Here is a 24200-nt window from a genome sequence, read left to right as displayed (position 1 = left end):
CATGATGCTGGGTGATAGGGGTAGGGGGGCGGGAGAAGGGAGTGGTCTGGGGAGGAGGAAGTGCAGGTCCAAAAGCCCTGAGTCATGAAAGACGCCATGACACGGTGACACGGGGGCTGGAGCTGGGAGAAGGGTGGGGAGGTAGAGGCAGGAGACGTTCCTGGAGGGCTTTGTGGCCCACAACAGTACATTTGAGTTTTACGCTATTACACACGCAATGGGTTGAAGGGTTTTATGCAATGGAGGACCCTGATCTGATTTACTTTTTATGAAGCTCGCTCTGAGAACAGATTGTCTGAAGACAACAGTGGGGGTTATTGCAGAGAGCAGGGGGAGGCAATGGTGATCTGGGCCAAGGGGCAGCCGTGAGCTGGAGAAAAGCCGTCCCATGGGAGATCCAGCCTGGAGGGGGAATGCACGGACTTGCTGATGGATTGGACCCATGTGCTGGCAGGTCAGGAAAGGCATCAAGAGCTGTCCCACGGTGAGCACTATGGGTGGAGGGTGGGGGCACCGAGACTAGTTCAGGTGCGGGAAGAGTGGGAGCCGTCAGTGTGCCTGCCCCCCGACCCATGTGCGGCTCTGAGGACAAGCCCCAGAGAGCTGAAGACAGCCCAGCCTTAGGCCTCCAGGGGCCCCAGGGCCTGCTGCGCTCAGTTCCACCCAAACCCCCACGACTCCAGGCCAGGTCCAGACACCACAGAGCACCAGGAAGGAGTGGCCAGTAGAGGTTTGTTTCCATTTTCCCCAGAGGAGACCAGAGTTAAATAGGCCCCACAGTGAACAAAACAGATCTCAAACACACCCAGAAAGAGCAAAGCCGCTGGGGAGACAATCAGGAAATACTGGCGCCAGCTCTGTTCCTCTCTCCCCTGCTTCCTCCTCATCCGGGTTTCGGGAAGGAAAGGGTTTTGGTTTTTTGTTTTGTTTTTTTGAGACAAAGGCTTGTGCTGTCACCCAGGCTGGAGTGCAGTGGTACGATCTTGGCTCACTTCAACCTCTGCCTCCTGAATTCAAGCGATTTCTTGTGCCTCAGCCTCTGAGTGCTGGGACTACAGGCGCCCGCCACCATACCTGGCTAATTTTTGTATTTTTAGTAGAGACGAGGTTTCACCATGTTGGCTAGGCTGGTCTCGAACTCCTGACCTCAAATGATCCACTCGCCTCGGCCTCCCAAAGTGCTGGGATTACAGGCGTGAGCCACCGCACCTGGCCTATTTTATCTGTTTCTTTATTTCCTGCCTGTCGCCACCCCCAGAATAATAATGGTAAATACTTCTGAAGCTCTTACTCTGTGCCAAGCACTGTCCTAGGTGCATCTGAACTCCTTTAACCTTCACTACTGTGAGTTCCGTATGAGGGAACCAAGGCACTGTGTGGTTAAATGACTGTCCCAGATCCCACAGCCAGTGACTGGCGGACATGGATCTTAAACTCACGTCTGTGCTTATGGTCAGTGCACTTTGCTGCATCTCCAGGTTAGCCCCCTGGGCCGGGCTTACTTCCTTTTCTCTGCAATTCACTATCATGACCTCTGCCTTGCAGATTATCATTCCCAGTAGGCCCTGTAGGCACGGTTGTTGAAAACATTAAAATGAATGAGTGAGCAAAATTATCCAGTCATTTATGTGTGGTTTGTCCCCTGGTGACTGATGGCACCTGAGCCTGCCCTTGCGTGGTTTTGCACAAGCATGTATCCAATTCATCCTTAAATGCCCAAGCCTCAGAGCTATGCTATGGAAAACCAGATTAAAATCAGCAGGGACACTGAATCAAAGTAAATGTTAAATGGTTCACACTTAGCAGTGGCCACATAAAATTCTTGTATTCATAATCATATTGGCTGGGCGCAGCTGCTCATGCCTGTAATCCCAGCACTTTGGGAGGCCAAGGCGGGTGGATCATGAGTTCAAAAGATCAAGACCATCCTGGCCAACATGGCGAAACCCTGTCTCTACTAAAAATATAAAAAGTTAGCGGGGTGTGGTGGCACACACCTGTAGTCCCAGCTACTCGGGAGGCTGAGGCAGGAGAATTGCTTGAACCTGGGAAGGTGGAGGTTGCAGTGAGCCAAGATTGCACCACTGCACTCCAGCCTGGCGACAGAGCCAGACTCCTTCTCAAAAAAAAAGAAAAAAAAGAAAAAACCTACTATATACAACTGTTTACTGGTGCCATCCCCTGGCTACAGGCTGGAGGCCTGTCACTCAGAGAAGGGCTGAGTGTGGCATTGGTTTGTGGAACGCAGGATACTCCTGAAAAGATCACTTTAAGTGGGTTAAATTCAGTGTGTTGTAGAAGATCAAAGATACAGAATTCATGTGTGATTTAAATAGATTTTTAAAACTTCGATCGAAACAGTCTCTGAAGATCCAGAGGCAGCCGTGTGGCCAGCCCATCCTGCGTGGGATGATATTGAAGCAGCGTCATTTTTCTGGGGTACGACCCATGGTTCACTGCCTCACGCCAACGAAATCAAGGACGTGAACACACAAGGAGCGAGGTTAAGAGCGGAGGTTTGATAGGCTAAAGAAAGAGAAAATCTCTCTCTTGCAGAGAGAGGGAGGCCCAATGGGTCTTCTGGCCCCTGGTGAAGCACAGGTTTTATAGATGAGCTTGAGGAGGTGGTGTTTGAGGTCTGGTTTACGTAGGGCACAAAAGATTGGTTGGACCAGGTGTGCCATTTGCATAACATGAGAAGAACTGGTTAGGACTAGGTGTGTTTGCATGGCATGTGAAGAAGCTGACCACCCCACCCTAATATTTTATTATGCCCATGGGTTCTCTACCTGGCTGGGTCACGTTCTGTTGCCTGTTTTTGTTTTTACTATATACGTGGTGACAGAGAAAAGGGAAGATGGAGCCTCCATGTTGAACATGCCTGGCCCCCAGGTAGCCCTTTTCTATGGACACAGCTGCTGGCATTCACCCTGCAAGTTTCCAGCTTGCTTATTCATGTCCGCAGCTCAATTTTACAGGCTGCTCTTTGTTAGAAAAGAAATGACTTTGGGGCTGCTTTTGTTAAAAGGGAAATTCCACCGAGGACTCTGTTGCCTTTTCCATCTGACTAAATAATTTCTGTCTCCTGTATCCACATCATCACCTTGGGAGATGTCAGCCACCAAGTACAAATGTCTCATTTACTCTCATGTACCCATTAATGGAGAAGACAGTGTCATTCCCATTCTACTGATGAGGAAACTGAGGCTCCCCACTTCCTTGAGGAGATTCTTCTGGAGCTGGTAAAACCTGGGAGATGAGGGCACAGGTCCGGGGGCTTCCCAGTCCTTCCTTCAGTTCCGTCTTCTGGACTTACTAGCTTATGTCCGTAGCTAAGTTATTTATTTCCCCCGAGCCTCAGTTTCTTATCAGGTATAGTGCTCACCACATTGTCTGTGATTAGATAGTTGCCTAAATATGGCTTTCCTGACCAGATTATGAACTCCTGAGTGGAAAGACAATATTATCATCACTGTGTCCCTAGCACCTAGCACACTGGAGACACAAAAGAGCTCACAGTGAGTACTTTTCATTGAGTTAAAAGCATCTTCCAGCCAACATTGCTGTGTCTTTATGGCTTTTCCTATTTTTTAGTGTACAATGTCTATTTGCTGTCTGCCCCAAAATGAGAGAATCACAGTTTGTATGAAAATAGCACCGGATTCCTATTTAAAAAAAAAATCATCACACATACCCTTGGGTGGCAGAATGCGACATGGAGTTTGGAGACCTGGGTTTGATTCACAGTGCTGGCACTTCCTCGTTTAAGTGGACTTTACTATTTAAAAAGTCCGCTTAACCTTTCTGGGGCTTGGGCTATTCTTATAAAGCAGAGAGTTAATCAGGTCTACCTTGCGAGGTGACTGTGAGGATGAAGTGAGATCATTTCTGTAAAAATGCTCTGTGGAGCATGAGTCCCAACAGAGCCGGAACAGAGCAGAGTGCGGTCATAAGAGCACAGGCTACCTGGGGCTGTGGGGCCAGGCTCTGGAGGACAGACACCCGTGGCCTCTCCTATGCATGTTGAATGTTGACTGTGGCTAAGCCCAGATCCCGCTCCGGTTATAGCCACACTCCCAGGGAACAGGTTTGCTCTCATGTGGACTGAATACACCACCTCAAAGAGCCAAGCCATCAGGGACTCGAAATCATGCACGGTGCCTGCACCCGCCCAGAGAGAAGGACAGGGCTTTCTACAGCTGGTTAAAACCCAGGTCAACAGAATCACTCTGAGCAGAGCCCTGAGCTGGGCTGGGCTCCACAGCCAAGTCTGAAGAGTCCACACGTGCTTTCCGCTGAGGCCGGGTAACGCACGGCCTCGGGCCTGGCTAGGCATTTCCCCTTAGGAGGTCAAAACTCTCTTCTCCACCCAGCCAGCCCTCCCTCCACACCCATCTCCTTACACGCACCTTCCCATTGTCTCTCCACTCTTCCCAAAACCTGCCAAGAGACACTCCCGAGGGGTGGCGGCAGGGAGTGTTACTTGGTGCTGGTGTAAGGATTCTTTATCCTCAAACCAGCTTTTACTGACTGCTTCTAAGGAGCGGCGCTGAGTTTATTCACCTGTATTCAGCAGCTGTGTGTTTGTATGCACGCCATGGTCAAAACCCAGCCCACCGCCAACAGCCCAGCCACTGTAGAAACCAACATCCTTTAGGTGGATTCTTAAACGGTAGTGTGGCCCTGGGGTAACATTCCAAGGTGGTGCTTCAGAAAATGGATAGGTGCCTAAGAAAGCTACGTGTCCCACCCCCGTGCATTCAGAAATGGCATTTGTTCCCTTTATTGTGCCAGTTCATCTTTCTTCTTATGACTTAATACCCCATTGTTATTTACCAGCCAGGACTCAGTCAGATTATCCCAGGCACTGAGCAGGCCCAGACAGCCTGTGGTTTTTCTGCAAATCAGAGCTCCCAGAGGTCCTCTTTGCACAGACAGAGACAGAACTCGCCCTGCTCAGCACTTGCCTTTCATACTAGACAACCGGGCCCACTCTGGCCCTCATACACTCCACTCAGAACCCAATTCTGTCCACGTCTTGGCGCCTATAATTCCCTTTGCTTGGAATCTCCTCCCCATCCCCTTTGCTTACTCCTCCCTCTTCTGTGTCCTATCGACCCTTTATTCAGATCACTATTTCAGCATGTGAAGAGCTTTTTGAGGACAAGGGCTGCTTCTTAGTCAGCTTTGTATCTGCAGAGCCTAGCACAGTGCAGGGTGTTTTGTGTGCGTTCGATAAATGTTGGTTGAGTCAAACTGAAGGCATAGTTTCAGTTTTCATCCATCATCTGACACATATTTAGTGAGATATTTTATGCAAAACAATGTGCTACTTTCTACTGACTCTGAATTTTTTTTTTTTTTTTTTTGAGATGGAGTCTCACTCTGTCACCCAGGCTGGAGTGCAGTGGCGTGGTCTCGGCTCAGTGCAAGCTCCGCCTCCCGGGTTCACGCCATTCTCCTGCCTCAGCCTCCCAAGTAGCTGAGATTACAGGTGCCCACCACCACGCCCGGCTGATTTTTTGTATTTTTAGTAGAGACGGGGTTTCACCGTGTTAGCCAGGATGGTCTCGATCTCCTGACCTCGTGATCCGCCCGCCTCAGCCTCCCAAAGTGCTGGGATTACAGGCGTGAGCCACTGTGCCTGGCCTCCTGACTGTGAATTTTTATGGCATCTACTGACTGCTCAGAATCTGTGGGACATCCCGAAAGACCCCACATGTCCAGGCATCACAAAATAAAGTCACCTTCCCAGTGATGGCCACTTACTGTGTTCCCTCTCTTGGGGAAAGGCAGGATTCTTTCCAATGCTCGAAGACGCAGCTTTGTCTTGGACACTTCCCTGTCTTTTACCCTCTATCCTATCTCCTAAAATATCCTCAATCAGCCCTATCCTCTCCATCCACATTTCCATCATATCAGAGCTTCATCATGGCCCACATAAAGCACTACAATCACGTCCTAAGCAGTCTTTCTATTTTTAGTCAGATGGTCTTCAAATTTGTTTTCTGGCTGGGATTCGCACCTGCAATCCCAGCACTTCGGGAGGTCAAGGCTGGAGAATCACTTGAGCCCAGGAGTTCCAGACCAGGCTGGTCAACATAGTGAGACCCTGTCTTTTAAAAAAAATTGTTTTCCACATTGCCATCAAAAAAGATCTTTCTATATCATGTCATGAATCTTGTTCAAAATCTCACAAAGTAGCCTGGGCAACATAGTGAAACTACAAAAAAAAAAAAAAAAAAAAAAAAATATATATATATATATATATATATATATATATATATATATATATGCCAGGCACATGGTACATGCCTGTAGTCCCTCCCAGCTACTTAAGAGGCTGAGACAGGAGAACCTCTATGATCCTAGGAGTTAGAGGCTACAGTGAGCTATGATCACACTGTACTACAGCCTGGGCAACAGAGTGAGACTTCATCTCTAAAAGCAAACGAAACAAACAACAACAAACCTCACAAAGATTTCCTATCACCTCCATTAGTAGTCCTCAAACTTTCAGACACAATACCCCCTTTTAAATAACAGATATTTTGTAATATCTCTGCTATTCTTCTGAAATAAAATCTGTAAATAATATAAACCAACCACATATAATTTAAAAATATTAGGTTGGTGCAAAAGTAATTGCAGTTTTTGCCATTGAAAATAATGGCCATTGAAAGTCATAGCAAAAACCCCAATTACTTTTACACCAACCTATCTCATTACAGTTGTATAACTATAATATAAAAGGAAAAGCAATGTACTATAAAATGAGATGTATTTCTGGCCAGGCACTGGCTCATGTCTGTAATCCCAGCACTTTGCTAGGCCGAGGTGGGCAGATCACTTGAGGTCAGGAGTTTGAGACCATCCTGGCCACCATGGTGAAACGCATCTCTTCTCAAAACACAAAAATTAGCCTGATGTGGTGGTGGGCACCTGTAATCCCAGCTACTCGGGAGGCTGAGGCAGGAGAATAGCTTGAACTCAGGAGGCAGAGGTTGCAGTGAGCCAAGATCGGGCCACTGCACTCCAGCCTGGGTGACAGAGTGAGACTCCATCTCAAAATAAATAAATTAATTAAATAAATTAAAATAGGTGTATTTTAAAGCATAAAACCTGTGCACCATTGCCCTCCAGCCTGGTCTCCCTCAGCCCCGCTGTATTCCACTTGTACCACCCACCCTTGTCCCACTCCCTCTTACGTTCACCCCACAGAAGCACTCCCTCCCAGTCCCCACATGTTAGCTCAGTGATGCTCCCAAAACACCTCAAAATTCAGCCTCCAGACAGGGCTCGAGTCCCCCTCCCCGGCTTGCAAGCACCTCGTGCTTTGACATCACAGCGCTGCTTCACATTTAGTCTTTACAGACTTATTGTTACAGTTAAAAAAACAGATGAAATTTTGTAAACATCAAAAATAAAAAAATACAGTATGATGAGCCCCCATTTACCAATTCCTACATTTCTTTTATTATTTTTGTTTTTATTTATTTTTTTCAGACAGAGCCCTCCATTTACGGATTCCCACATTTCTCGTTTTTCTTTGTTTGTTTGTTTTTGTTTTTTGTGAGACAGGGTTTCACACTGTTGCCCAGGCTGGAGTACAGTGGCACAGTCTCAGCTCACTGCAACTTCTGCTTCCCAAGTTCAAGCAATTCTCCTGGCTCAGCCTTCCCAGTAGCTGGGATTACAGGCATGTGCCACCATGTCCAGCTAATTTTTTGTATTTTTAGTAGAGACCGGGTTTCACCATGTTGGCCAGGTTGGTCTCGAACTCCTGAGCCCAAGTGATCCGCCCAACTTGGCCTCCCAAGGTGCTGGGATTACAGGTGTCCACGGCGCCCAGCCCAATTCCCACATTTCAACCGTTATCAACATTTGCCCCACTGGTTTTATTTTTCTTTTATTTTTCTTTTCATTTAACTTTATTTTATTCCAGAAATATGCTTGCCCACCTGCTGGTTTTGTATATCCACTTATTTCTTTTTTCCTAATATTTTGAACTTAATACCTGATACACTAAATATTTCCTTATGAATCCTGAACATAAATAACATTTTATTACAGATGCAGGAGGTTGTGGTGGGAGGAGGGAGGCCTGCAAGGCCCATACACTCAGCTATGGTAGAAAAGGGTTCGTTATGCATGAAAAAGACTCTTACCAGGAAAGTCCATGGGTTTTGGGGGCTCAGTGCCAGGAACTGGGGACAAAGACCAAATACGTTTTGTATTATGCCGCAGCTGGCATTCTTCTGGAATGAACTAATTGTAAGAACGGCTTTCTTCTCACTTTCTGCTCTAGTATATTCATTGCTCACCAAGGAAGAGACCTGCAAGGCTATTACCCTGGGCAGCTGGCAAGACTCCATTTTGATCATGGTGCAAAGAGAGCTCCCAGGTGAGACACCCTCCTCAGTCTCAATTTCCAAGAATGTCATGAAAGTTACAATGATAAAAAGTGGTGGGCAGGGGGAAGATACACTACTCCTCATAATAATGATGACAGCAAAAATAAGTATTATTTAGTGGATAGAAGAGGTTTGGAAGGAAATATACCAAATTGTTAATTTTTTTTTTAATGAGTGGTGACATTATTCTTACTTTATATCTTACTGTTTTGAGACAAGGTCTCGCTCTGTTGTCCAGGCTGGAGTGCAGTGGCAAGATCTTGGCTCACCACAACCTCCACCTCCCAGGTTCGAGCAATTCTCGTGCCTCAGCCTCCCCAGTAGCTGAGACTACAGGCACACGTTACCACATCCAGCTAATTTTTTTGTATTTTTAGTAGAGATAGGGATTCACCATGTTGGCCAGGCTGGTCTCAAACTCCTGGCCTCAAGTGATCCACCCACCTTGGCCTCCCAAAGTTCTGGGTTTACAGGCATGAGCCACTGCACCCAGCCCATCGGCACTTTGACCTTATTTTATAGTTAGAGGAGGCTGGAAACCACAGGGGTTAAAAGCAGCAAGTAGAATAAATTACAAAATGTTTGACTTTGGGCAATTTTCATTTCTTATCCACGTATCGATTGCCTTATCTATTAAATAAAATAACTGGAGTGACATTCCAGAGCACTGTAAGCACTCGACGTATGTTTGCTATCCTTTGACTCAACATCTAGTATATATTACACATTTCTCTTAATTGCCTGTGACATAGTCGGCTCCTGGGTATCCTCCATGCAAGAAGGGAGCCACAGCATGTGTGGCTTCAAACAGCGCAGAGTCTAAATGTAATCGATGATCAAACAAGAAGTAGCTTTAAGGGCCATTCTGTTTTAATTAGATGAATGAAGTGGAGCTCAGAGAGGTGACATGTTTGGCCTGGGGTCACCCCGTTAGTTGGTATAAAAGTTGGGCTTGGTGGACGGGCACGGTGGCTCATTCCTGTAATCCTAGCACTTGGGAGGCCGAGGTGGGTAGACCACCTGAAGTCAGGCGTTCAAGACCAGCCTGACCAACATGGAGAAACCCTCTCTCTACTAAAAATACAAAATTAGCTGGGCGTGGTGGTGGGTGGTGCATGCCTGTAATCCCAGCTACTCAGGAGGCTGAGACAGGAGAATCACTTGAATCCGGGAGGCAGAGGTTGCAGTGAGCCAAGATCACACCATTGCACTCCAGCCTGGGCAACAAGAGTGAAACTCAAACAAACAAACAAAAAAAAAGTTGGGCTTGAATCCATTTACATTTTCTGGTTCCCAGTTCAAGACTGTTTGTTCTAACTCAAATCCATACTATATTAAACCAGTAGGGCTATGTTTTCTGCCAGAGGATAGACAAGAAAGGAAATGATAGACCCCCACTGCCAGAGCTGCTCATGGCCCAACTCCACAGGACACCCTCCACGTTGTGTGAACCCTGACATCGCTCTCCTCCACTTCCCACCGCCACCTCGCCTGGCACCCAAATATCAGTCCTACCAGAGGACGGCTCAATTAAAGGGAACCTTGATCTGAAAGACTTGTGCCTGCCCAAGGTTAGCCTTAAGTGGAAAACTCAATGCAAATGTCAGTCTATGAGCTCATTAAGCTTCTAGTTAAGAAGAAAAAAGAAGACAAGCAAAACAAAACAACAACTAGGAAATAATGACGTTGGCAGGATGAGACCTAAGTTCAGCTCTTGTAGTCATGGTATAACTTGATAGGTGTCTAACGGCTTACCTTCCCCAGATATATTCCTCCACCAACTTGATGTCCTTCAGTATTGGAGTCCTTCCTTTGAGTGAAAGTCTTGTCTTCAGAAGGGCATTGATGTATTACTTGAAAAGGGAGAATATTCTGGTGCTAGAGAAACACCCAGTCAGAGGTAGAGGCAGGCTGGCAGTCCAGCAGAGGCAATCTAGGAGCAGTCACCAGGGCCTGGTTCGGCACTCAGAGCCATCAGTGACACAGAAGTGACTAGATTGGTAGTGATGGTCACACAGAATCCGAATTCACAAGAGACTGATGCATTCCCCAGGCCGCTAATGTTTTGATTGACAGTGGGAGTCATTCTTTCGTAGGAAAAGGAGGACCCTCACCATCATTTAAGGCACCTACTTTACAAGGTCACGTACCTGATAAGCATGAAATAAGAACAAGTGGAGGTGGGTGGGTATTCTCAATGATTCTTTAGGCCCATCCACAACAGAGCACCTTCCAATCATCCAGCATCTCAACCCGTTCAGTACCCCATGAGCATGGTCAGATGCTTGCTCTTGCTTTTTCTGAACGTCAGGCACAGCCACTCCATTCTTAAAGTCCAAGAGCACACTCTTTCTTAAAGAAGGCCCGTCACAATCGAGGTTACCCAATCAGGCAAACATAACTCATGATGAAGCAGTCTTCGTCTCCTCTGTGACGCTGTGTGATTAGTTCACAGCGATAAACTCACAGAAGGCTATCACCCCCTTTAGATTTAGATGTTCCTAAATCTCAGCTAACACTTAATAGTTTTCACATCAACAGCAGCTCATCTCACCTATTTTATAGTTTAAAAACATAAACGTGTATGAGAACATTTAGAAAACATTCACAATCAAAAACGGAATGATTGAAAGTTACCCACAATATCATCACCCAAAGATAATCATGCAGAATCATCCAGATCTACATCAAAATAGGACGGGATGGGTATTTTGAAACCTTTTTATTTTTGGTAATAGCTGCATTGAGATAATCCACATACCATATGATTTATCCATTTAATTCAATTGAATGAATTCAATTCAATTCAATTCAATGCATAATTCAACTGAAACCTTTGTTTAAACATGTATTGTGGGCTTTTTTCCATTTCAAAAGTTATAATCCTACTACGTCATCCTTTTTTTTTTTTTTTAAGATGAGTCTCGCTCTTGTTGCCCAGGCTGGAGTTCAGTGGCGCAATCTCAGCTCACTGCAACCTCTGCCTTTGGGTTCAAGTGATTCTCCTGCCTCAGCCTCCCATGTAGCCAGGATTACAGGTGACCACCATCCCGCTCAGCTAATTTTGTATTTTTAGTAGAGACGGGATTCACCATGTTGGCCAGGCTGGTCTTGAACTCCTGACCTCAGGTGATCTGCCAACCTCGGCCTCCCAAAGTGCTGGGATTACAGGCATGAGCCACCACATCCAGCCGTACAGCATCATTTTTAATGGTGGCGTGGCATTCCCACATATTTCTGTGTCATTGTCTAAATAATTTCCTATTTTTTTACATGCAAGCTGTCCCACTCTTTTTATTATCATAAAAACACTTGGACAAGCATTCTTAGAGCTAAGTCTTTGTTGGCATCCTAATTGTTGGGACAAAATATGTGCAGATTTTCAAGGTCTTGATATATATCACCAAAGCTGGGCCAGTGAAAGTATACTGCCACAAACGATATTTTGCCATTACATTTTAGTTGTTCTTTGCTTTTCTTTTCCAGAGGATACCTATTTGAACAGGGGTACAGGAAGGTTATAACTGATTTCAAGTCCATCAAACCCCAAGAGGCACATAGTAGTTAGTCTAACTAGATGTATTGATTCCTATTTTAATTTATTTTATTTTATATTTTATTTTATTTCTTTGAGACAGGGTCTTGCTCTGTCACCCAGGCTGTGTCTCGGCTCTCTGTGACCTCTGCCTCCTGGGCTCAAGGGATCCTCCTACCTAAGCCTCCCTAGTAGCTGGGATTACAGGTATATACCACCACACTTGGCTACTTTTTGTATTTTTTTTGTAGAGACGGGTTTTCGCCATGTTGCCCAGGCTGGCCTCGAACTCCTGAGCTCAAGCGATCTGCCCCCATCAGCCTCCAAAAATGTTGGGATTACAGGCGTGAGCCACCACACCAGGCCTGCACTGGTTCCTTGAAGCAACAAACATCCACAGAACAGTTACACTGGGAAAGGGCACCAGGGACCTTGGAGCACGGGGAGTGGCTGTGCATGGGCAGATCTAGTGGAGAGTGTGATATGCATCACCTCCTAGGACCTGTCATTGGAGAGAAGGAGGGATGCTAAAGGGAAGAACAGAGAACAGAAGTCCCTGAACCATCTACTACAGCTTTGCCAGGGCTGGTCGTAGAGCTATGGGAGTCTTGTCAATACTCTCTTGTTAGCCTCATGGCCATTTCCAGGGAATGGATTCCAGCTGGTAAGAAAATGGACGGCTTTTTCCTACTGGGTTTTCAGCAAACTGTTTCTATTTCCATTTAGACCGCTCATAGACTTGACAATTCCACCCAAGAGAAAATATCACTATCAGCCTCAATTAGACCAACAAACGCTCATTCGATACATTTGCTTTCGAAGACATTCAAAGCCTGCTGAGCCGTGGTACAAAGAAACCACTTACCAAAGAGACTATTCTCTGCCGTTCTATGAGATTGGTAAGTCAGGCCAACTGCTCTTAACTCTCTGAGATTAACCTTGCCTGGGCCACAGATCAGCATCTCCCATGGGCTCGCTGTCTCAGGGAGCCTGTTTGGGACCAGTCGAGTTGGAGGCATGGATATGTGTGTGTGTTTCTGCGTGCAGGAAGAATTGAGGGGGCCTCCCAAGGCGCCTCCCTATCTAGCTCCCTGCGGAGGAGACTTCAGGGATGAAAATGCATATATCCTTTTTAACACGCAGTCTCAAGTCTGACCACTCTTTTCTTTTTTTTAAATTAGACACAGGGTCTTGCTATGTTGCCCAGGCTGGCCTTGAACTCCCGGCCTAAAGCAATCCTCCTGACTCAGTCTCCTGAGTGGCTGAGACTACAGGCATAAGTCACTGCACCCAGCTAATTGCTTAATTCTTTTTTGTAGAGATGAGGGTCTCACTATGTTGCCCAAGCTGGCCTCAAACTCCTGACCTCAAGTGATCCTCCCGCCTCAGCTTCTCAAAGTGCTGGGATTACAGGTGTGAGCCACCACACCTGGTCTTCACTGAGTCCCTTGTCACATAACAAAGTCATTATTGTGCCTAAACATAGTGTTAACGGAACTTTTCTTATTCCCAATTTCAAACTTTACAACAATGATTTGACATTTGGAGGTATGCTTCAGACATTCTAAGTTCCCCTTGTAATATGTGAGGCTGCAGCATGTAAAAAAATACTGAAAGGGGGCTGGGCATGGTGGCTCCTGCCTGTAATCCCAGCAATTTGGGAGGCTGAGGCAGGCAGATCACCTGAGGTCAGGAGATTGAGACCAGCCTGCCCAACATGGAGAAACCCCATCTCTACTAAAAATACAAAATTAGCCAGGCTTGGTGGTGCATGCCTGTAATCCCAGCTACTCGGGAGGCTGAGGCAGGAGAATCTCTTGAAACCAGGAGGCAGAAGTTGCCGTGAGCCGAGATTGTGCCATTGCACTCCAGCCTGAGCAACAGGAGCAAAACTCCATCTCAAATAAATTAAATAAATACTGAAAGGGACTGAGGCTCCCGACATACAGGACCTTGGGGGAGGACATGTAGACACCAATTTAAACATTGTTGTGTTCCTGCTGTCACTGGTGCTTTGAATTTTAGTTCTTGGGATGAATTACTTCATTGACAGACTTTTTTTTTTTTTTTGAAATGGAGTCTCACGCTGTCGGCCAGGCTGGAGTGCAGTGGCACCATCTGGGTTCACTGCAACCTCTGCCTCCTGGGTTCAAGTGATTCTCCTGCCTCAGCCTCCCGAGTAACTGGGATTACAGGCCCACACCACCATGCCTGGCTAATTTTTGTATTTTTGGTGGAGACGGGTTCTCACGCTGTTGGCCAGGCTGGTCTCGAACTCCTGACCTGAAGTGATCTGCCTGCCTTGGCCTCCCAAAGTGCTGGGATGACAGGCGTGAGCCACTGCGCCTGGCCAACAGACTTTTAAAATGAGTAAACCTCAATATTTTGGAGGCTCTTACACTGTGGTAGGCACATATTTAGTCCTGAAAGCAGCTCCCTGAAGTCAAGTCCTACTATTTTCCCAGTTTTACCGTAGGAAAAGCCAAGTCAGAGGCAGTTTATTAATGAGCCCCAGGTCACACAGCTAGGCGGTAGGAGAAGCAGAATTCAGCCCCAGGTCATTTCAAGCTGTGCTTGAAGACACACAGCCTCTGTCACACCTGAGTGTCACCTGTACTGCTATTTATTTAATAGTTTTCTTTAAAGAGAGTCACTTTCTATTTACTTAAAATACGGAATGCCTGGGCTGGGCCCCTGGGCCCCAGGGAATAGCAAATACAGCCATCAGGAAGAGCAGGACTGGGCGGGAGAAGTGGATCTTGGGGGAGTTGAGCCAAGGATAGGGGTAGCAATAGATGGAACCACCAGGGGAGCCAGGGGTTGCCAGCAGGGGTTTGGGATGAGAGGCTTCAAGCAGGGCAAAGCTGGGTTCTGGAGGCTCAGAGAAGATTGGAGCCTGACCACGTCAGGAGCTGAGGGACTGGGGAGGAGGCTGGAGCTGAGGTCAAGGTCACTGGGAAAGGAGGTGCTGGGAGGGTGTGCAGAGTGGTGGGGGTTGCCGTCCCAGGGGACCCTGGGGAGCGTTGTGGCCATGGAAGCCAGGGATTCGTGGGACATGGGTTCGGGCTGAAGTATGAAGCTTGGGGCGGCAGAAGTTGCTGGGGGTTGAGGAGGGGCTAAAAAGAAGGGATCAGAAAACGTCAGTGGGGTTCCCGTCCCCACAGAACTGGCTGAGCAGGTTGTCCTTTCAAGACCAACTGGGAGTTTGAAATCTGTTTCCTTTGCATGAGGAAATCCAGGTGGGCCTCCAGTTTCCAAAGTGACCTTCAACAGGACCTTCTTTGCAACTCCTCTGCTATGAGATCTCATAGACAGACAGACAAACAGATACAAAAGGCGTTCTCCCTTGCTTAGTTTAGAAAACAGTTTTTAATTCTTTCCAAACCTATGGAGCTAAATGAATTTTACAAAGCAATGAAATGCTTACCATCTACTATATATTGTGCCAGTTCATAGAAAGTCCAGGAGATGATTTCAGTCCTGCAGGGAACTCACAATCCAATTGGGAAGATGAAGCTTGGGGACTGACTAAATACCAAATAGGGGAGCAGGAGTTAAAAGATGAGGCCAGGCACGCTGGCTCACGCCTGTAATCCCAGCCCTTTGGGAGGCCAAAGCAGGAAGATCACCTGAGGTCAGAAGTTCGAGACCAGCCTGGCCAACATGGCAAAACCCTATCTCTACTAAAAAAATACAAAAATTAGCTGGGTGTGGGGGCATGCACCTATAATCCCAGCTACCTGGGAGGCTGAGGCAGAAGAATCACTTGAACCCAGGGGGTGGGCGTTGTGGTGAGCTGAGATCGTGCCACTGCACTCCAGCCTGGGTGATCGAGACTCCATCTCAAAAAAAAAAAAAAAAAAAAAAAAAAAATGAGATCACTGGGACCTAGAATAGCCAGAAGAGCAGCGTGCAGGAATGGGGACCGGAGCTGGGCCTTGATGGGTCAGGTGTGCACAGTGGAGAAGAAACAAGGACAGCAGAGATAGGGACCCTGAAACTAGGGACAGTGCACAGGATAGTGTGGCGTGTACGGGAGTGGAGAGGACTCCAGTGAGACGAATACTGGCTTGACTGGGCAGCGTAGAAGGGGCAGTGAAAGATGATATGCGGACTGGCAGAGTAGTAGGAGAGAATACTCGAACAGAAGAGCAGCTGAAGGAGTGTGGGAAGCTGAATTTGGACAACCAGAGCCATTGTAGGATCATAGTCAAGGGAGTGACCCAATCAGCTTTAGAGGACATGAGTCTATCAGTTCCGCTCAGGATGGGTTGGAGAAGGCATGGACTGCAGGTGAGAAGAGCAGCTCACTGTGGCAGTGATACAGTGTGAACGGCATGAAGCATTGGACAGGATCCAGGCATTGCAACACTGCAGGCCTGGAGCATTCTAGCTACGTGGTGTTGGGCAACGTACTTAGCTTCTCTGAACCTTTTTGCTCCTCTGTAAGATGAAGAATCAAAGTCTACCATTGAGGATAGCTGTTAGGATTTAAGGATGTCTGCCATGTGCCTAGAACCGCGCTAAGTGGCATACTCACACACGTACGTGTACACACTCCTCGCTGCAATTAGTGGTAACAGTCCCCGTGAACTAGGTAGTAGTAGAATTATTGTTAGCCCCATCTAGCAGAAGAGGAAACAGGCTTTGAGACTTTAAAAACTCTACTCAAGCAAGTAGCTGGTAAGTCATCAGTCCAGCCCAAGCGGAGATATGTTACCCTCCAAAGCCCACGCTTTTCAATTAAATGAGGGAGGTTTCAGGGGAAATGGAAAGAAGACTCATATGGCAGAGCATTTGGAGTGAAAAAGGACAGTGCGAACAGAAAAAGAAACGGAGAGAAATGAAAGACAACTGTGCACCCTCTCATTTGTGCAAAATCGGTGATGCTTCCGATAGAAAGAATGGATTGAGGCAGAAGAGATGCAGTCAACTTGGGATCTAGGGACAATTAAAAACACAGTACCAGAAAGTGGTGCAGCCTGGGGACCATAAGAGGAGAAACAGCTTCAGACAGTCCCCTATTTAGTGAGGTTTGCAGCTGGACCAATTCTAGAGATGATTTTTATTTATATATTCACCCTTCATTTATTGAATTATGGATTGAATGTCTATTTGTTATCTATTGCTGAGTAACAAATCATTCCAAAATGTAGTGACTGAAAACATTAATGATGATTTTTTTTTAAAATGTTCTCATGGTTTCTGTGGGTAGGACTTTGAGAACTGCTCAGTTGGGCATTCTGGCTCAGGGTCTCTCTTAAGGTTTCGGTCGGATGTCAGTGGGGGCTGCAGTCTTGCCTGAAGGCTTGACTGGGGCTGGAGGACCCACCTCCAAGGGGGCCCACACACGTGATTGCTGAGGTGGTGCTCGCTGTTGGCTGGAGACCTCAGTGCCTTTCCATGTGGGTCTCTCCATGGGGCTGTGCGAGTGTCCTGACAGCATGGCAGTTAGCTTCCCTTAGACAGAGCAATCTGAGACCACGGTGGAAACCTCAATGCTTTTTATGACCCAGGCTCAAAAGTCACACACTGACACTTCTTGGTCAGGCACAGTGGCTCATGCCTGTAATCCCAACACTTTGGAAGGCCAAGGCAGACAGATCACCTGAGGCCAGGAGTTCGAGACCAGCCTAGCCAACGTGGTGAAACCCCGTCTCTACTAAAAATACAAAAATTAGCCAGACATGGTGGTGAATGCCGGTAATCCCAGCTACTCAGGAAGATGAGGCAGGAGAAACATTTGAACCCAGAAGGTGGAGGTTGCAGTGAGTTGAGGTCATGCCACTGCACTCCAGCCTGAGTGACAGAGCAAGACTCTGTCTCAAAAAACAGAAAACAAAAGTCATACACTGTCACTTCTGATGTATCCTGTTAGTCACAGACAGTCAGCTCTAAAGCAGTGTGCAGAGGATTACACAAGGCATGAATACCAGGGGGCGAGAATCACTGGGGTCCGTGCTGGAAGCTGGTGACCCCAGTATGATTTAGTTGTTTGTTGAGCAACTATTATGAACCAGACACTGCTATCTGCCGAGTACAGTGACCAGGGAAGACAAGATACCTGCTTCCACAGAGCTGACATTCTGGTGGGGGATATAGATCATAGACAAGTGCATTTTTTTTTCAAATCATAGATTGTGGTAGTGCTATATGGGAAATAAGCAGGGAGATGAGGATAGCTAAAGGAAGTTACTTTAAATAGGGCAGTCAGGGAAAATGTCTATGCAATTTTAGCTGAGCCCTGAAAAATAAGAATGAGTCATATAAAGGGCATTTCAGGCAAAAGTAACAGTAAGTGCAAAAGCCTGGAAGCTGGGAAGGGCTTGACATATTTGAGGAACAGAAAGGAGACCAGTGTCATTTGGTGGGTAACGAGTTAAGAGGGATCAGGCAACTGGATTTTATTCTAAGAGCAATAGTAAGACATTGAAGGATTTTTAACAGAAGAGTGACATCTTATATTTTAACAGCATTATTTGTATTACTCTGGCTGCGGGTTTTTTTTTTTTTTTTTTTTTTTTTTTGAGATGGAGTGTTGCTCTGTCGCCCAGGCTGCAGTGCAGTGGCACAATCTCAGCTCACTGCAACCTCCACCTCCTGGGTTCAAGCAATTCTCGTGCCTCAGCCTCCCAAGTAGCTGGGACTACAGGCGCGTGCCACCAGGCCCGGTTAATTTTTGTATTTTTAGTAGAGGTGCGGTCTCACCATGTTGGACAGGATGGTCTCAATCTCTTGACCTCGTGATCTGCCTGCCTCAGCCTCTCAAAGTGCTGGGATTACAGGCGAGAGCCACCGCGCCCGCCCTCTGGCTGCTGTTAAGACACTGTTTGGAGGGGAAAATGGAGGGGAAACGTTTCGCAGGCAGACCACTGAGAAACAATTTAGTAGGTTAGACCAGAGATGATGGTGCCTGGGACCAGCAGGGAAGATAAAGAGGAGTAAATGGATTCCAGAGATATTTTGGGGATGGCATCAACTGGACTTGGTATATATTTGATGCCAAGAACACTTTCACTTACTCATACGTATCCCTTCAGTAAATAATTTGAAGGCCTATTTAAGTGCCAGTCAATGTGCCAGGTTTTAGCAATACCACGTGAAGCAAAAATAGACACAAGATTTCTACACTCAATAACCATGGATGGGTGTGGTGGCTCATGCCTGTAATCCCAGCACTTTGGGGGACCGAGGTGGGAGGATAGCTTGAGGACAGGAGTTTGAGACCAGCCTGGGTGACACAGTGAGAACCCACTTCTACAGAAGACATTTAAAAATTAACTGGGCGTAGTGGCCCCTGTAGTCCAAGCTACTTAGGAGGCTGAGTCAGGAGGATTACTTGAGCCCAGGAGTTTGGGGCTGCATGAGCTATGATTATACTACTGCACTCCAGCCTGGGCAACATAGCAAGACCCCAACTCTAAAAAATAAATAACTGTAAATAATCATAAAAGTCTACCTGCCTTAAATGCTATGAAGCAGAGTTTATATAGGGTATAGTAAGCCAGAGAAAGCTTCCCTTAGGAAATGATGAGCCAAGAGCTGAAGGATAAGCTAAAAGTTAACTGGGCAAAGAGTGGGGAAACAGGTTCACAGAGAGTACAGCATGTGCAAAGGCCCTGTGGCAGGAAGGAGCATGACACGTTTGAGGAACTAAAAAAAATAAGGGTGTGCTGGAGTATAGAAATCAGGAGGGATCATGGAGCAGGGTGTGGTGGAGGGACGGCAAGACCAGAGTAAGAAAGAGGTTACAGGTCATATTCAGGGTTTGGCCTCTAGTCTGAGAATAAGGGGAAACTGTTGAAAAGTTTTAAGAAGGGCAGAAGTAATGGTTACAATTTCATTTTGTGAGGGATAAAAGACTACAAACTGGGTTCAGTGTATACTGCTTGGGTGATGGGTGTACCAAAACCTTACAAATCACCACTAAAGAGCTTACCATGTAACCAAATACCATCTGTTCCTCCCAAACCTGTGGAAATAAAAAATTTTTTAAAATTCATTTTGAAAATGTTACTCTAACTGTGAAGAAGAAAAGGAGGGGCAGGGTGGGGAGCAGCATGGGGCGAAGATTGAATGTGGAGAGTCAGGAGGAAATTGCAGTGGTTAAAGTTTTTTTCTTTTTTTGAGACAGGCCTCCCTCCCATTGTCCAGGCTGGAGTGCAGTGGTGCAATCTCGGCTCACGGCAGCCTTGACAGCCCAGGCTCAAGTGATCCTCCTACCTCAGCCCCCCGAGTAGCTGGGACTACAGGCACGTGCCACCACACCCAGCTACTTTTTGTATTTTTTGTAGAGACAGGGTCTCACTATGTTGCCCAGGCTGGTCTCAAACTCCTGGGTTCAAGCAATCCACCCACCTCAGCCTCCCAAAGTGCTCGTATTACAGGCATGAGCCACCACACCTGGCCAGGTTAAAGATTCTTAATTTTGGTTACATTGCTTGGAGTTTTAAAAAATCTGGACACCCAGGCTATACCCAATACCAATTAAATCAGGATCTCTGGGTGGGGTGGTAAAGCGGGGGTCCCAGGCATCAATCGTTTTTAAAACTCCCCAGATAGATCTAATTAAACTAAAGAGCTTCTGCACAGCAAAAGAAACTACCATCAGAGTGAACAGGCAACCTACAGAATGGGAGAAAATTTTTGCAATCTACTCATCTGACAAAGGGCTAATATCCAGAACCTATAAAAAACTCAATAAAATTTACAAGAAAAAAACAAACAACCCCATCAAAAAGTGGGCAAAGGATATAAACAGATAGTTCTCAAAAGAAGACATTCATACAGCCAACAGACACATGAAAAAATGCTCATCATCACTAGCCATCAGAGAAATGCAAATCAAAACCACAATGAGATACCATCTCACACCAGTTAGAATGGCAACCATAAAAAAATCAGGAAACAACAGGTGCTGGAGAGGATGTGGAGAAATAGGAACACTTTTACACTGTTGGTGGGACTGTAAACTAGTTCAACCATTGTGGAAAACAGTGTGGCGATTCCTCAAGGATCTAGGACTAGAAATACCATTTGACCCAGTCATCCCATTACTGGGCATATACCCAAAGGATTATAAGTCATGCTGCTATAAAGACACATGCACACGTATGTTTATTGCAGCACTATTCACAATAGCAAAGGCTTGGAATCAACCCAAATGTCCATCAGTGACAGACTGGATTAAGAAAATGTGGCACATATACACCATGGAATACTATGCAGCCATAAAAAAGGATGAGTTCATGTCCTTTATAGGGACATGGATGCAGCTGGAAACCATCATTCTCAGCAAACTATCGCAAGAACAGAAAACCAAATACCACATGTTCTCACTCATAGGTGGGAATTGAACAATGAGATCACTTGGACACAGGAAGGGGAACATCACACACCGGGTCCTATTGTGGGGAGAGGGGAGGTGGGAGGGATAGCATTAGGAGATATACCTAATGTAAATGACAAGTTAATGGGTGCAGCACACCAACATGGCACATGTATACATACATAACAAACCTGCACGTTGTGCACATGTACCCTAGAACTTAAAGTATAATAATGAAAAAAAAATTACATAGATCTATAAATTGAACAATTTAGTAACATATTGCTAAATTCGAAGTTATAAAATAACAATGGTTTTAAAGGTAAAAATTATATATGTGTTAAAAATTCTAGAAGAATAACAAAAATCTTATCAGTGATTATTTTTAGGAATAGATTGGAGGTAGTTTTTTTTCTCCTATCTGAATTGTCAAATTGTCAACTTTCTTACATAAAAAATATAATTATTAAAAAAAAAAAAAAAAAACTCCCCAGATAATTCCATAGCACAGCCAAGTTTGAGAAGCAGTGATTTAGGCAGCAGATGACGGGTGTTAGCAGTGTAATAGTTAGCAGATGTATCTACATTTGAGAGATGCATAGGTGGCAATGATTTTATAAACAACAACAGGCCAGCAAAGGGCTGGTCTGCAAGAGGCCTGACAAGGATTCCTTGGGGAAGAGTTTTTCACAGAATAAGAGAAAGAATATTAAGTTGTTTATCAAAGGTATAGGCTGTTTATCCTAACGATTTGGCCAGTGATTGTTTGTTTGTGATGGAGTCTCACTCTGTTGCCCAGGCTGGAGTGCAGTGGCATGATCTCAGCTCACCACAACCTCCGCCTCCCAGATTCAAGCGATTCTCCTTCCTCAGCCTCCCGAGTAGCTGGGATTACAGGTATCCGCCACCATACCTGGCTAATTTTTGTATTTTTAGTAGAGAAGAGGTTTCACCATGTTGGCCAAGCTGAACTCCTGACCTCAGGTGATCCACGCGCCTCGGCCTCCCAAAGTGCTGGGATTACAGGCGTGAGCTACCGTGCCCTGCCTAGATTTACAGGGCAGAAGATATATCTAGATTAGCAAGGATTTACATTTATGTTCAGTTCTCTGAGGTGTCTGATTAAATATAGACCATGATAGAGCATGGTTATTGCTTAAGAAATTCTTCCTCAGTTAAGGAAATTCTTTCTCAGTTAAGATTATTTCTCAGCACACATAATTTCATTGATTTCCTTAGGAAACATTTTTCGGGCACTGACTATGTGCAAGACACAGTGGAGGGTATGTAGAAGGCACTGTCCTCAGAGAATTTATAGCCTGGGAGGATAAGATGGCCCCTCGGTGGAAAGTTACCCTTGTATGACTCACCCTAGTGCCAAATAATTCAAATAACTCATTTTTCTGAAATAAAATATATGCCTTTACCGACAGCGTGACCCTTAGGCTCTCTGACCCTCAATATTCTCATCTGTGAAAAGAATAAAAATAGTATCTACCTAATAGAATTGAGATACCGATATAAAGAATTTAAGCATTGTGCCTGTATGTAATATTACTATGCCTTCAAAAATGTTAGTTACTATTAGTATTGAACAAGAATAAACGTGTCCCATAATCAATATCTGTAAAAGACCAATACAATGGAATTGCATATATCACTGAGATTAAGTTCTAAAATCGGTACACAAGGTAAAAATCATGCATGATCAAAGTTATCCTTGAAAAATATCTTAGACTGGCCAGGTGTGGTGGCTCACACCCGTAATCCCAGCACTTTGGGAGGCTGAGGTGGGTGGATCACTTGAGGTCAGGAGTTCGAGACCAGCTTGGCCAACATGGTGAAACCCTATCTCTACAAAACACACACACACACACACACACACACACACACACACACACACACACACACACATTAGCTCATGCCTGTAGTCCCAGCTACTCAGGAGGCTGAGGCAGGAGAATTGTTTGAACCCCAGGAGGCGGAGGTTGTAGTGAGCCAAGATTGCACCACTGCACTCCAGCCTGGGCAACAGAGTGAAACTCCATCTCAAACAAAAACGAACAAAAACTCTTGATTGTTAAAGAGTGATATTATATGAAATCATTAACGTATTTGGAATACATGGAATTCTCAGCAAGGTGGTTAAAGTTTCTCTGTGGTTATCAACTAATTGTTCATTTTATTTTCCAACAATGACTTTCAAAGGAGTCACCACCACAAATCCACGTGAACAATAATTACATTTTGTCAGATGATAAGGAAATCCAAAAAATCATTTCACACTTTCTTTCCATAGCATCCCCAATCTGTGTAGCACGTTTCAGAGTTGATAACACCCACGGTTCTCACAACATTGACTGTTGAGTTCACCTGGCTGAACTGTGTATGATTCAACCCATCGTACAGCCTACAAGGATCACGAAGAGTTGCTGAATGGAATTCCTCACACTTCTAAATCACTTTAATACATTTCCAGATATAGTGTAATTAGAAGGCCATCATTGCTATTTGACTCCATAAAAAACCTTGAAAAGTCATGTTGTTGCTGACTACAGACAGGATCACACTCGATTAAATCTAAAAATCCTCAAAGATTTCATTTCTAGTCATACTCCTTGGGCTAGTGAAATGTTATCCATTCTTAATATCCAGAAATATTTATTTCTTGAGATACTGTTGAAGCACTAAGGAGTGTAGACTAGAACAATGAAGGATTAATGATTTTGGAGTCTGTTCTGTGTCAGATGCAGACTGTACCTCTTACAAGCGATGTATACTTGGGCAAATTAATCTTTTTGAGATGGCGATATCAGAGTACCACTGAGAATTACTCTAAATATTAGAGTAATGTAATAAACTCTAATATTCACCTAATAATATAATAAAGTTTTGTTACAATGCAGCCGGGTGCAATGGCTCA

At 45.5% G+C, this 24200-nt stretch overlaps 1 protein-coding gene across 4 annotated transcripts in view; it reads left to right on the top strand.

The window, feature by feature from the left end:
• SPMIP3 (sperm microtubule inner protein 3) overlaps nucleotides 1–24200 on the top strand; it is a 50454-nt gene that overhangs the window by 22043 nt on the left and 4211 nt on the right. For 2 of the 4 annotated variants that reach the window (XM_077998168.1, XM_028849240.2), the window contains 2 exons: nucleotides 8309–8404; nucleotides 12676–12848. In XM_077998168.1, the coding sequence (XP_077854294.1) occupies nucleotides 8309–8404; nucleotides 12676–12848 (269 nt within the window). Of the gene's footprint in view, nucleotides 1–8308; nucleotides 8405–12675; nucleotides 12849–23576; nucleotides 23798–24200 lie in introns of those variants that run through there. The other 2 variants (XM_077998172.1, XM_028849241.2) reach the window with 2 other exon arrangements.

The sequence above is a fragment of the Macaca mulatta genome, chromosome 1 (assembly GCF_049350105.2).
Source record: "Macaca mulatta isolate MMU2019108-1 chromosome 1, T2T-MMU8v2.0, whole genome shotgun sequence".
NCBI classification, from domain to species: domain Eukaryota; kingdom Metazoa; phylum Chordata; class Mammalia; order Primates; family Cercopithecidae; genus Macaca; species Macaca mulatta.
This window is presented reverse-complemented; position numbering and strand designations above follow the sequence as displayed.